General features: G+C 38.6%; 1 protein-coding gene across 4 annotated transcripts in view; it reads right to left on the bottom strand.

The window, feature by feature from the left end:
• Positions 1-14,939, bottom strand: part of MAP3K7CL (MAP3K7 C-terminal like) — a 45,388-nt gene that overhangs the window by 16,947 nt on the left and 13,502 nt on the right. Inside the window, exons 2-4 of one of the 4 annotated variants that reach the window (XM_037377676.1) lie at positions 13,413-13,554; positions 12,783-12,891; positions 4,044-4,102 (exon numbers count right to left, since the gene is read on the bottom strand). In XM_037377676.1, the coding sequence (XP_037233573.1) occupies positions 4,044-4,102; positions 12,783-12,852 (129 nt within the window). In that variant the 5' untranslated portion in view covers positions 12,853-12,891; positions 13,413-13,554. Of the gene's footprint in view, positions 1-4,043; positions 4,103-12,782; positions 12,892-13,412; positions 14,796-14,939 lie in introns of those variants that run through there. The other 3 variants (XM_037377678.1, XM_037377679.1, XM_037377680.1) reach the window with 3 other exon arrangements.

Raw genomic sequence — 14,939 nt, forward strand, 5'->3', positions numbered from 1 at the left:
TCTTCCCTCTTACGCATCAAACTCCCAGCTGGAATAAAGACTTTAATGGAGAAGAGGGAGATAAACTGAGCAAGTCACAGGAAATGCTACAACAGGACAGACAACACACAGAGCATAGTAATGCGGGTACTTAACACTAGATACCTTCCTCCATGTTCAGTGACCTGAACAACAAGGCCTTAGATGCTGATGTACGCTTCTAATTATAGCAGATAACCCGTAGTAGAGCGTCTGTCAGAAGGGCCACCACCCACTATGCAGCTAATCAGGGCAGTGCCTTCCGAGGCTGAGTCCAACTTTTACACAAGGCAAAGGTTAACGTTTCCCAATAACAAACTGACAGACGTAGCAAGCCTGCCCTTGCTGCACTGCCCACGACACTGCTCACACAAGGGCGGTGAGGAAATGACACTGAAGGCCAAATAAAAAAGTGCTTTATCCTCATTCAAAGTGTTGCTCGTCAGTGGGAAGAGAATAATTTCCAATACTGCAAAAGGAATTCAAAGCAAGAAGTTTATTAATATGAGCTTTGTTTTATTGGTAGCATATCAGCAACATCGTAGTTTTTTTAATGATAAAGTTGCAAAAAAGACCTTTTCCTGCATATAGCTTAGACTGCTCTGTTCTCATATATAGGGCTTTTCTGTCTGGTTTGACCATACAGTCATTTTTTGTTTAAAGTTAAAAAAAAACCCACCAAAACAAACCCAAAACAAAAGCAAAACTTTTGAGTTAGAGAGTTGATATTCTTTTCCTACAAATTGCTTCTTGGAATTTTTTCCTTTCAGAGTAGTAGCATTCAAAAACATAGTTGGAAAATACAATATTTTGGGTCTGAACCTAGCTGGATCAGAACACTAGACTGATAATTTTTATTCTGCAGAAAGAAGCTGTAATTTTCATCTAGGATTGTCCTTTAGTAAGAGTCCTTATAGAGAATTAGCTATCTGCAGTTAGCCTCCGAGAAATACCTCTCATCCAGCCAAACCTACCTCTACCTCTGTAAAGCTGGTGCTTGTGCTTGGACAGCAGTGCCTGGGGAGCAGGTATGGTAGGATCGTGGTAGGAAAAGTGGGAACACTGGGTAATACCGCTCAAACAGCCAAGTTGTCTGCCAGGGCCTAACATAAGGAGGACAAGGGCTTGAAGCTTAAAACAGAGGTGCAAATTGCTTGGTACTCAGGCTGTGGTCTGCTGCCTGCATGCATAAAATTCTAAGGCTCTGATTTTACAAGTCACTCGGTGAACTTACATAGCTTTCAAGCTGCTTTCAAAATCCAACCTGAAGATCAGCTAATTTGGCCTTGGGTTTTCTTCAGTTTGTTTTTAAAACAGGTTTCAAATTTTTCCTTTGTATGTTAGAAACCTGGAAAGTTGCTACCTTTTGTTTGTTTAAGTGCCTATCGTTGCATAGCCACCTACCCTGCATTTATAGTTTGTTTCTTTATAAGATACAAATGCTTTTGACTGTATTTATGGCACAGTGATGAAAATCTTGTGGCTGTAGATGTGATAATTTTATTAAGAAAATAGGTACCAGCAGTCTTAAAAATTCAAGCATTTCAGGCTGCTATGCCACAGGTGATTAAAGGGTTAGTTTACATGACACTTCACGTGTGCTGCTTTATACTAGCCAGCTTTGGGATAGAGAAAAGCATGGATGGAATGACAAGGGACACCACCGTTCAGTACTGCAGATCCTGGTGAAGCCCAGGTAATAGTTTGCTTCTGTAATACAGGAGCTACCTCTGTCAAGGCTGGTGTGGTTACATTAACATAAGTCGCAACCACATGCTATACAGGGCTAACACACCCTTAGCCGTCTGGATTACACCAATTTAAAAAAGTAATTAATAAGAAAATGTAACTAGGTAATTTATAACTTTGTTACAGTTATTGCTTGTTTGAAATTTTAAAGCACTGTAAACATAATGTATTTACATTAAATTGTTACAACTTTAAGCTGTGATCCAGATTGACAAAAGCAAGGAAATTCAAGTGTCGATTGCTAAAGCTAAATGAACTGTTACCTCTGCATCAGCTCAAAACCCCGTGTTGACTTAACTGCCTCTGGCTGAACATAAAGGCATCAAAATCTAAATATGCACATAAGCTTGAAAAGCTAAATGATGAAGCTCTACCACTAAATCTATACTTTTATACTTTTGAGTGGCTGAGTCACCCAGACAGCCCTCAGAAGTTATCCTTTCAACTACCTCAATAGTCTAAGAAAAAGTTTCTGAAGGACAATAAAAAGAACATTATTTGAATCAAAGCCTCTGACTGTTTCTTTGAATTTGTTATCATATAGAGATCATGAGAGTAAAGAAAGGTTCTCTTGAAAAAAAGGTCAGGTACTTAACAGACCAAGAAGGTGCACTTAGCAGAACTGCTCTAGTGTGTACTTTAAAAACTTTTACTGAAGGGCTATGATTTATCAAGTAGACATGAATGCTTCCAGAGCTGTAATTTTCGTCTATCGTGAAATTACACATTTAGAGTACACTATATGTTCCAGAAATGGGTCATAAAAGTCCTAATAAAAAAATCATCACTTGGCCTGAGAAGTACCTACATCTAACACCAGTAATTTTGTTTTTATGTAACAACAGCAATAGTGATAATCACACTTTGCTCTTTTAAAGCAGTCTTTACCTGCTGATCTCAATGCTCTTTTAACAAAAAAGGTAAAAATTATTAACCTCATTTCAGAGATGAGCAGAGCGATGAAGCGACTCCTCCAGGATCACACAATGTGTCACTGACAGAATGTTGGAAACAATGCAGGTTCTTTACTTTCAGTTCAGTGCTTCAGCCACAGATCAATACTGTTTTTCTCAAAGTGAATTCTTCGGAGGGAAAAAATATTGATCGTTTTTTGCTGCACTGGAAGATCAGCGGAATAAAGAGGCCAACATACCACCCTGTTCCTTTCAGCCCAAATCTTAAGTTGCTCTTCGTTTCTTTAATCTTCCCTAGCTATGCCCAAGGAACCTGTCCCTGTTCTCAGGATTAGAGCAGTAGAGCAAGAAGAGTCTCTGTCATCCCCCATGCCTTCCTCCGTCACCCTTTTGATGACAGCAGCAGGAGAGAAAAGTCAGCCTTCTCAGTCAGCAGCCCTCCAGTGTTGTCTCACCACTTGATGGGGACAGGAAGGATGACATTATTGGACAACATGGTCTGCTAATGCCTTTCTCAGTTTACACTCAGGAAACAACTGCCTTCATATTGAAATATCAGAGGAAGCCTAAATGCTCCCGGGAAACAGATGATCTGAAGTAATTTACAAAAGCCAACAAACACTCCAGGACCACCACAGAGGAAAGGGAAATAATCCCTGGATACAGAACTGGCTCTGTGCCTGGTGAACCACGGAGATGCCATCAACTGCTGTCTGACTGTCCGGTATATTGGGGCTCCATTGTGCTATGCTGACAAATCGGACTGGTCACAAAATGATTCACCGGTTTTATCCCATGCTGTCTGCAGAGACCTGCTAGGGCAACCATGAGGGTTGCTGGCTACGCAGCATGAACTAGGGTAACTTTGAGGAGGCTCTCATCAGTCCTGATGACTAGCTTTAGTTACCCAAGAATAGAGAGAAGATGGCACTACAAAATACAAGTTTTTATTCTCCTGGACTGCTTGAGAGAAAACTGATCATATCAGTTTCAGCACAGCCTGTAGGCATGAAAATATATTATCTGGCTCATTCCTTCTCCCACCAAAACCACAGGAACCCTCTTAATTGCAGTGCTACAGTACATGCTGTGTTTTGCACAGGAATTGAACCCAAAAGTTAAAAGGCAGATGAGGTTGTTAAAATAATAATTTCCATGCAGTTGGTTTAAAAATGACAATTTTTCCACAGATCTTGAAAAGACAACATTTTCTTCTATGGAAATACACAGTCTGATTAAATGTTAATAGATTAGAGAAGCACCACTAAAAACTTTCCCTTTAGTGTGACAACCAGAGTTTTTTAATCATAACTATGGTGAATGTGAAGTAGGACTGTAGTAAAAAAAAAATAAAATACTTACCTGCAGCTGCTGATCTAGTTCTGGAAATGCCAAAGGGAAGTTTTCAGACGAAGCATCATCTAAAAGGTAAACATGATGTTAAAAGTCAACATCTACCAAAAAGGGCATTTCAGATTTAATGTAGTTTAATGTAGTTCTACATTGCATACATTTACAATAATACTGGGATCCTGCAAACACCTCTCCATCTGCTTATCTTTCTACGCTTGAGATACCTTAATAGACTCCTTGAAAATACTAGTGAGTTGGCAGTAAGAAAAAGATTTAGGTGCTGGAAAGACAGCCTATTTTGTATTGCAGTGATTAAGAAACAAAACAAAGCAGTTAGGGCAGTAGAAGATGTGATAATTTAATAAAAACAGTAAATCCAAGCAATCTTTCCTCTCGGGCTCTCCATTACACTGCAAAGAAAAGAATCTTCCAAGGACAGCACCCTTGCTACCAAAGACTTCATTATTTCAATGAAGGGAAAGATACCTTCCCCATCACAATACAATGACTTACCAGGGTTTAACCAACAATAACAGAAACCTCTCACCACCCAAAGGCAACCACAAGAACACACAAACCAGCCTGGCAACCCTGGAACAAGAAGACTGTTACCTACAGAGATGTGATTAGAAAGAGGAAGGCACCACAAATTTCTCCATACTGCAAAATAATGTCTTTATTATAACCTGTAGATAACAATTCTTACGGGCTAGCGTTAGGTCATCCATGACAACAAGCCAAACCCTGTTTTTATTTATTCCTTTATTTTTAGTACAGGCTTCCAGCAAAGGTGGGACAGACTGTGCCAGTTACGTCAGCGTTGTGATGTGGACACCTGCCCACTAGTAGCTGGACTGAGATCAGAAATATGAATCATACTTGGTAACGTCACAGCTAGCCAATGCAATATTTCTTTCTCAGTGACTTTCACACTATCAGTTTTGCATGGGATTGTGATGACTGTTTATGCATCTTACTACAGGTTACAGGAGGTGAAGAGAAGGTTACTATTAGCTAGCTTGCAGAGTCAGTTATTTGTAATGTGTCAAAATTAAACAAGCATGGCTCTCATAGGAGAAAATTGCTAACACAGGTCAGATCCTGCAACCTGCTCTATGCTGGCAGACTTGTACACTACAACAAAACCTCAATAAGGCTAAGAGGACCACGTATCAAAGCAGGATTCTGAATACTCTTAAAGAGTACAGACTAGGATTTAAATTATTTGTCAAATATTTGTTATCTCTTTAGCCTGCCCTCAGTGGTCATCCAGCCAAGTAGGTTAGGGGGAAAAATTAAAGTAAGTCATCTTATCCTACAAAGAATAAACATTCTGGCTAACACACAGTCTGACCCTTACTTCAACTAGCATAGTTAGACCTGTGCCCCTCTAGGAAGGGATGCCCAGAACAGAAAAAAAAATAATACAGTGATACAGAGGGCAAAAGCAAAAGCTTTGGAACTTCCTCAAGAAACAAAGTGAAGTTCTATGTTACAATCTTATTGCAAGGGGTAAGGGTCTGGCAAGTATTATCAAAAAGCCATAACCCCCCTCCAACTTCATTTTTCACACCATTCCCAAACATGTCCATTCTGGAAACCACTTAATCTGCTTTAATTGTACAGAATTGTATCACGTAGATATGCAAGTGTTTACCTTTAATTTGCTGTTGCTTTCTTGTACAATATTTAAAAATAGACTAATATTCTAAAAGAAGAAAGATGAATCATATGGCAAAGCTAAAAGGAAGGACGGAATAGGACTCAGTCTGACTAGGGGTACAGCTGCTCTACAAATATTTGGCTGAATAGCTGTTAAATATTCTGACAGAGATATTGGACCAGAGTCGTGGACAGCAGTTAAGCTGCTATTTGTTTTGACAATTCCAGCAGTACAATCTTTGGTACAGTAGCTTTTAGGAGGGATGGCAAATATTTTTAACTTAAGAAAAACAAAGCAAAAGCAACCCCAAGAATTTTAAGGAAACATCAGCTAATAATTATTTTTTCGCTGCATGGGATATTAATAAGAAAACAAATTTGATGCAGTATCAGAATATTAGAAAATATATTGGATTATCTTCAGAAAAGAATCAGTAAAAAAAAAGTTTGAAAATACTTTTAAAAGGATGGAATATATAAAGAAATTACTATAGAGGAAATCCTTTCAATAAACAGATGTTCCCTGCTTATTTTTTGAACTCGAGTGACTGAGTCAATGGTACTAAAAATAGAACATACTGGTATCCTAACCATTATGGCATACCATAGTACATTTTATAATGGGCCTGCCCTAGCATCTATTGAACAGCTGCTAGGGTTTTTTTTAGTTATGCTAGTTTAAGACTTGTTTAATTCATCATCTGATGTGTAGAACATCATCAAGAAAAGTTGGGGACTTCAGTTGTTTGACATTTTTCTGAGTTCCTAATTCTCTTAAGCTCCTCTGAAGCTTTCAGCTGAAGTATTTAGTTTACAAAGATAAATAGAAATGCTCACAGCTAACTGCGCTCTGGTTTCCACAAAAAGAACAATAAAAAACTTTCCCCACAGCTTCCAGTGAAATAAATTACTGCATCATGTCAGTCTGTATTTCACTGTTGTCAAAGTAACAACCACAATAACAACAAAACCCACTTGGTCAAATCTAAACACATTTAGATTTCACACAAGGGGAAAACAAATGACAGCAGTCATTCACCTCCTAAAACTTTTTTGAGGATGTTTTCAGCAAGTCAAGAGGAAAGACATAGTCTTGCATTTTCTTCCAAAAGAATCACTATTGCAATACTGGATGCTACACAAGAGATCAAACAAAATCACACTGGTTTCTAGCCTTAAAAATCTATGACTCTGAAAATCAGAAACATTGAAAATTCTAGAAATTCAGAGAAAATCTTCTGAAGATCAAAAGACTCTCATAACGGTCCTTACCTGTCTGTATTTGTCCTTTCCTATTCTACATCTCCTTAACAGAACTCAGAAATAACTTTTTTTCTCCTTTTCTCATATAACCAATATTTAAGTGCCTAGATTGTCATAAGGAATCACTGATATAATCAAAGGGCCCTTTATTATAAAGCAGCCTTTCTGTACCACAAAACCCTGAGTATGACTAGGCTGATTCTTCACCAGATACAAACAGCACCTCACCCCTCTGGTCACTATTTTACTGCTCCCTTCCCTGTCACTTGTAAAGAAAAGGGATTTATAATTCAAGCTAGTTGTTGAAAACACATTTTTATTAAAAATAAAAATATAAAAAATCAGAGACTGCAACTTGCTGGACCTGAAAGTAAGTCAAGATTCTGGGCAAAAGAAAACAAGAAAGGAGGAAAAACGTACATGTTAATGTTATGGCCATCCCAGAAAACTCAAAAGCACTAATCTGTGATGTAAGAGTCGGATCAGGGACTTCATTACAGCCACCTAAGTTAAAGTATCTGTCACACAATTTCTAAATTCACAGCACTTCCTGATTTCCCACAGATCCTGAAACTAAATTTGGTCTCTGTTTGAAAGTGCACTAAAGGTAAAGACCTGTACCCTGATTACAAGATGAACTTTCTGCACATATAGTTGATGTTTTTTTAACCAAAGACTTGGTTCATGTGTATGGAATAGTTTGATTTTTGGGTTTGTTTCATCAGGTTCACACATTCACTTTGCTTGTTGCTGAAAAGTATCATTAGAACAGAGAGCATCTGAGGGGTCTCCAGGGAAATCACTTCATCCTTTTGCTTTCCATCGGCTGCGCTGAGACAAAGTACCCTTCTATGTCAGAGCCAGCTCTCTGACCATTCCTACAGCTAAATGAAGAACATAACAAAAGAGCAAGCTCCCTAAGCATGCTGCACAGCCCGCACACCTTCATGCTGAAATGGCGTGATGAGCAGCTCTATGTAAGGACTGCGAGGCTGAGCTGCTCAACCTGCAATGTCCAGGTGAAGTCCTGTCTCTCTGCTGATAGCACCTATTAGTACAAACATGGGATGGGTTTCTGATGTGGGGTACAAATATCCACACAAGCCATCTGATTTAGAATGTTGTACTGTATTTAGACTGACTGTCTTCATACAAAAGGTTTACTACTTCTCAGCCATGTCCTGATGCATTCAGTCCCCTGATACATGCTAATGTTGCACGTTTGAGAATGAATCAAACTTCCTGGAGAACTTCACTTATTTAATCATGTTTTGGCCTTCTGGAGATCACAATAGCCCAGACTTCCATCATGTAGATGAACGAGCAAAATCCCTCATGCTTCACCTCTGACTGACACAGTGTCTGGTACAATGAAGTGTAACACCCCAGTCTCTTCCTATTTGGCTGCTCCATTTAGCTGAACTGTGAGTTATGGGCAATAGTTAATGAATAAATACTTGAACAACAACATCTGATTTACTTGAAGTATAAACTTGCAAATTAGGATTTCGCTAGGATCTTCACAAAGATAGACAGAAATAGAACATAAAAATTTAAATGTGTTGAAAGCACATTAAGGTTGCTAAATCAAGCACTCAAAATTTAGGAAATGCCAATCACAGCTCTGCTTCCTTGAGTAACTGAGTTATGATCCAGTCTTTAATTATACAATCAAGTACTATTTTTTTCTCCTACATGTGTGGGCAAGTGTATTCAGATCTCTTCCTCCTAAATTAAAGAATTAAATAGGTAACACAAGTAGGCTGTTATCCTGTAAGTAGATCAGCCCTTACACAGGAAAAGTGCTCAAACTCAACCGCAAGCACTGCAGCTCACAGTGGGACAGCACTGGCCGACTGTGTACTGGGGTCCAGTCTTGGCCCCATGAGGGCAGTGAGATCCAGCAGCTCCAGCCCTGGTTACTGACAGACGAGCATAGACTCATCGAATTCATCCTGGAAGGCTGTGTGGCTAAGTGACTGCAACTTGGCACTGCTGCGTGAAGCTCCCAGGCTTCTATTCACAGCCCTGCCTGACATGACCTTATACAACCTCGCAGTTACCTCACTTGTAAAATTGTGGGGAATGGTCACTGCCTGGCCCAGGAATAGGCTATGAAGGCTTGCTCAATAATAAGAGTTGTGGACCTCCCAAAAATAGAAATGGCCCATGACAGAAGAGAGAAGAGCAAAACCCTCCTACTCCATATACCTTCACTTAAGCCTCAAGCATCCTCTGATGCACTGCCACTATTCATTTGAGGGTCTCTCACCTAAGTTCCTGTCTAATTTCCCAAAGATCAAGCCACTCACTTGTAGGTTGGGTGTAATTTTAGGAACTAGCTCTGTAAATTTTAGCCATGTATTTTAGCAATCCTCACTGGTTTTCAACAAATACGTTATCTGCTGGAAAGCCTCCGTTGCCATTACAACAAGAATGAGGATGGAGTAGGGATTTGAAGGTTGCTATTGAAGAAGCAACCATTGCAAAACAGTCTTGCATGATCAACCATAAAAGCAAAAATTCTTCACGGTCACTAGGGTAACAAAGACATAAACAGGAGTAAAAGAAGTCATTTGCTGTGCTTGCAAAAATATTACACTGTTCCGCTGTCTGTCAGTTTCATTAGAAGATGTATGTCCCGCCTTTGTTATCAATGATTTTTCTGGAGAGTGCTATCAGAGGTAGATTAATTTCAAACAAAAAAAAATTACTAGTAATTTCAAAACCAGTCATTTATCACCACATGTCACTAGCAGACCTTTTCAGCTAGATTCAGCCTTCCCTTAGAACTATCACACAAACCAAATCCACTTGTCTAAATTTAGTAAAGTTCCTGTTATAATCATTGACCCTTAATATATTCAGTAAATAAGAGTTAGTGATACAAATTAGGACATATTGAATTTCACTGGTTTAATTAAATCCATGTTGATAAACTACAATGAACTTTCTATTTGGGAACATTTACTTGAATTTGGGAACACCGTATTCAGTTTAACTTGCATTAGTTTTCAAGTTATGTAAGATAGGCTGAAATAATAAGTTTCAAACTCATTAATTTAAAACGGTACTTTAAATCAAACTGGAGCAATATGGTGTGCAGATACACGCTGGGAAACCCGTTTGATGCCAGCTTATTGAATTTGAGTGAAAGAGCCAAACATAGATATCTGTATATACAGGAATAAGAGATACACAATAAAACTGTCTTCTTGCATAGCACCGGCTGATGGGCTGTTTCTGAGACTTTTAAGGAACTAGTTAGCCTACTTTCATGGTAAAAATACTGCACAAGGCTGGCCAGGATTTCAGTCGTCAGGGGTTAACTGACAAATAATATAACACAATTAAACTATTTCTTGTATACTCAGGATAAGCCAGCTCCGGTCTTGTAGGTTAGTTAATGCAAAGTAATCTCTTCTCATGGGTTGAGAGCCGTTTCTCCTTTCACTGCTCCTCACACCCAGTGCTTGGTTACAATCCTAGCCAGTGAGATAATCACCACCCAGAAGAAACATTCCATTTCCCCTTTTTATATCTAGTTATGCTGCCAGTTCCTCCGAGTAAGCAGTTGTACAGCCCCCGGAAGGAGAGCGCAGCCTTTCTTGGTGAAATCTGTCACTGTGCCTTTCAAGTGAGGTAGAATTTAAGGAAAAGCTTGAGTCAGGCGAATTCCCTTACCCTGGTGAAAAACTTTCTGTATATACACTAGCAGTACACGAGCCTCACCTGATGTTTTACTATCGCACTTAAAGCAGGTAACTCCTGTTTGAACACAAAACAATTATCCTTGTCTAGGAGAGAAAAAAAAAGATTAAAAAAATAAGGAGAAAAAAAAAAGCTAAGTATGGAATAACTGAAGGTCTATCTGTTAAAAGTTTTTGCAGTTTATCTTAAAAAACCAAAAGTGTTAAATAATTATTTGTACTTTCTTGATTCAACTATGGTTTGCTGGAAATTTTCAAACCTGATCAAAGTTTATTTCTTTTTCCTTCTGTAAATGTATAAAATATAATAACCATGTTCAGGCTCACCACTAAGAGAAGCGACGGAATTCTTGTGACATGGTAAAAGAGTATGCTGGTTTAGACATCCTGGTATCCCCCAGGGGGATGTGATGCAGAGGAGAAGATGGCAAATGCTTTACTGATTGCTGTCTAGTTTTTTCTGTACTCACAGAGATTCTGGGTTGCATACTGCAGGGGCACACATATATATATGTATATATATACAATAAATGCCTTGAAAGTATGGAAAAGTTTAACAAAAGTCACAGAAAAAGATTACCTTTATGTTATTGAGTTTATTTCTCTAAATGTTAAGAGAAAGGCTGGAATTATTAGCAGGATAGAAAAGTAAAAAATAAAGTATGATGCAATGTTAAGGAAGCTAGGCTTCCTGCCTTTCATGTCCTCTTCTTCCAAGCTATTCACAACCTTGTCATTTCCTACTGCCGTCTCTTGTCACAAACCACTCTACCGTCTTTGATTTTCCCATGGTCTCAGCTTTCCCTGACTTGCTTTCATTGTCTCATATAAACATTCTTTTCCATAATCTGTAAGAGCACTCCCCTTTCTTTTACATCTCCCTTCATGACCTACCTTTGCCATAATTCCTCTAAGAAATTTACCATGTTACTATATCTTTAGGGATGAAAATGATTCTTTATTACTTTCTGTAATAAAAATGTAATTACCAAATTATTTTAATTAATGAGAAAGGCAACATAGACAGCCACATGTGCTTCTTTATATTCCTTGTCCCAATCTTTCTGTGTCACTCATCTTTATGAGCTGAAAGTTATGTGCAATAATATACGAAGATGTTTGTTTTCAAATTCCCTTGCTTAGGGAATGAGATTCTATTTCAGGCTTGTAGCTGAAAACTAACATTGCACAACAACTAGCTAGGAAAGATAATGCATATCCTAAAATATTTCTTAAATGAGGAAATCGCATTCAAGCTGAGACTCTATTCACACAAAGCCCAGGAAGTGGCCTCACGCATTATCCTGCAATGCATACCGTCACATAAAGCACTCATCAGCAGTGGGACAGTTATTGTTATCAGAGATCCTTATATTTCATGCCATAAACACATCTCAGCCCTGACTTCAGCCATTCACCTTTAGCAATAGCACAGCCAACTTCACAGCTCCCAGTTTACTTTATTTCATTCTGACTTTTACTGTTTGGCAACAGCTCGCTAGACCATAATAATATTTAAGGTGTAAACTAATAATATTTGTCTATTCCACAGGCCAAAGGTTCGTGCGTGTACAGGGTATGTTTGGGGAAATTAATGTTCAATCAGCACTAGCTGACAGGATGAACGTCAATTAAGTTTCTGCTGCTTTCTCAGGGAACATACCATGTGGGGCATCCGTTTCCTGAAACCTTTCACCAAGCTGGGCACGTGCAGCACTTTCCAACCTTCCTGCTGAAAGGAAAGTCTCATCCTGCTCTAGCCTCATCCTCAGTACAAAAACGTCCTTTTACTTTTCTTGTTTTAAAATTCTTTAAAATCAGACATACTGCATTTGCAGGTAAATTAAATGGTTAATTACAGTCCTAAGTACATTCCACAAACCACTGAAAGAAAGCCAAGATCTAACCTGTCAGTCCAATGGGTTAAGTCTAATGAAATTGTTAATGGAAACATTAAAAGATATCAGGCAGGAAAACTGATCACATGCTATCATTCAGGAAAAAAACCCACCCGTGACACTGGACTCCATTTGATATTGTAAACACTGGTAAGAACATGTAAAATGTAAAAGCAATTATTTCATTGCGGTTTAGTCTATAAATTAAACTGTACCTGGGGAGTCATTCAGGCTGAAGGCAATTCGTACTGGCTTATCAGCAGGTACCCTGGCGGTGGTGATCATGTGGGCACTTGAGTCAATGCTTTTACTTGTTTGTTCCAGCTGCAATAACACAAACAATATATTTATTACAGAGCATGTGACACCATTCAACAAATGAGTTTTAATGCTTTTCATGCATTCACAGCTACCTTTCTCATTCTAGCTAAGCACCGTTTAGAATCAAAGTCAAGGGAGCGCCGTTTCACTTTTCCATTTAAAAAGGATTTAAGTGAAATCCAGTGCAGAGACTGCCTTTCTTTTGCTATTTACAGATTAGAAAGAACAATGGCAAAGGAAGCATCCCCTCTCCTCACCTGCTTGCTCCCCGCCATTGCCCCTTCAGCAAGCCTTGACTCACTCGTGGCAATGCTGCCTGGTTCTGAAGGTGAAGAAGGAAGAAGGGGTGGGGAGTTGAGAGTAACATGACCCCAAGTCTGCCATGTGATTGGAAACGTGCACACCACTCTACATGGTGTCAATGAGGAGGCACCCATCCTCCTACCTTCCACCCATACTCCCCCAGCCAAACTGTGCCTGGTAGTCACACCCTTAATGGTCAGAAAGTTACTGGGTCTCCAAACCTTGATGGTGATTCTTCAGTGGAACTCTGTGCAGGTGAAGGGGTCTGTCTGCATGGGTTTGACTCCTGGATTGGGACCTTATTCAGTCCTCAGTCTTTCTTCTGAGACCAGTTCCAAAAAGTGGCTTTACTGAGATGAAACCCTGTCCATTAAGAAAACTGCTAGTTCATTTCAAGCAGGGCACTAAAGAACTGTTGAGCAACAAAAGAATTAGCTACTACTGATCTGTAATGGTATAATTAAAGCATCTCTAAACACTCAGAAGTTGTACTCGGAGCTCTGCTATGTGTATTTAACCTTTTGAATTAACAGTTTTGGTTAAACTGAGTGCAAACATAATCTCCTTGTATATCTAGCACAAAGCTGCTAAAATTCACAGATACTAATCTTCTGATTAGCTCCATGTGTGGAGAACATGAAGTCAGTGGGACTTCATGCAAGCGAAAGATCTGCCCATAAAGAAATTATTTTAGGACTGAAGACTATGCTATCTAGAATGCATTGTATCCATACCAACTATGTGAACAATCATCAGAGTAGCTTTTAAATTACCATAAAAATGCCTCAGCCCACTAGAAACACCAAATTCTTCAGGAAAAAACAATGTATTTACTAAAAGTTGTACCACATGTCAGTAGACAACAGAGCATTTAGTTACTGGAAACAAAACCCAGTTTCCCAAGCCAATAGTCTTGCAGTTTTTCAGTAAAGTAGGTATTGTATTGCACTGAAATCCCAACGACTCATTCTAATTTACACTTAACTGTTTGGCAGTCTCAGAAAGTCAATAGAACAGAACAACATTTCAGGATTACAATCCTCTTTGGTGATGCACTAGTGAACCAAACACTTCCCTAGCATCACTGCCTTGCAATCAGTGGAAGAGTATCAAATTTTCATTTGGCCCATTAATTTCATTATTTCTTTTTTATTTGCTTTGTCTGTCTTAAATATTTAGCTAGCAGAGTGATACGGTTACTCTGTAGCAATGCTACATAAGAAATTGTTATTTGAAGTGCATAATCTTTTCTTAAAATCATAACAAATAATCATTATTTTGCATAAATCTTATTTGGAGCTGACTGTCTCTACCAATACATGAAGGGTATCAAGGATTGTTCTGTATTACCCATGGCTAAAAATCAAGACACAAAAAAAATTGAACTGCTATCTATTGGGCAGAGACAAAGAAAAGTCAACTAAATTGCTGCAGTCTATGTTTTTGCACTGAGGAAAAGATCCTTGGAGTCAACTGAAATATTCTATTTTGAACTGCATTGCACTAGACTAAACAATTTTTACCTTACTAGCATTATTGATCTTTTTTCCCCAGACCCTCAATTTATAAGAAAGATCTGAGACATCTCATTGTTTCTAAAAAACAACAGAACTACTAATCCAAAATTGTTTATCATATTTCCCTTCCATACCAATACAAAGTAAAGCAAAGAAAAAAAAAAAAAAGATATTTTAAGTGATAAGCACATCCTTGAAACAGGGGTGTTCATCATTCTGTGTTGTTGGTAC

Source organism: Falco rusticolus, chromosome 2, assembly GCF_015220075.1.
Source record: "Falco rusticolus isolate bFalRus1 chromosome 2, bFalRus1.pri, whole genome shotgun sequence".
Lineage (NCBI taxonomy): Eukaryota > Metazoa > Chordata > Aves > Falconiformes > Falconidae > Falco > Falco rusticolus.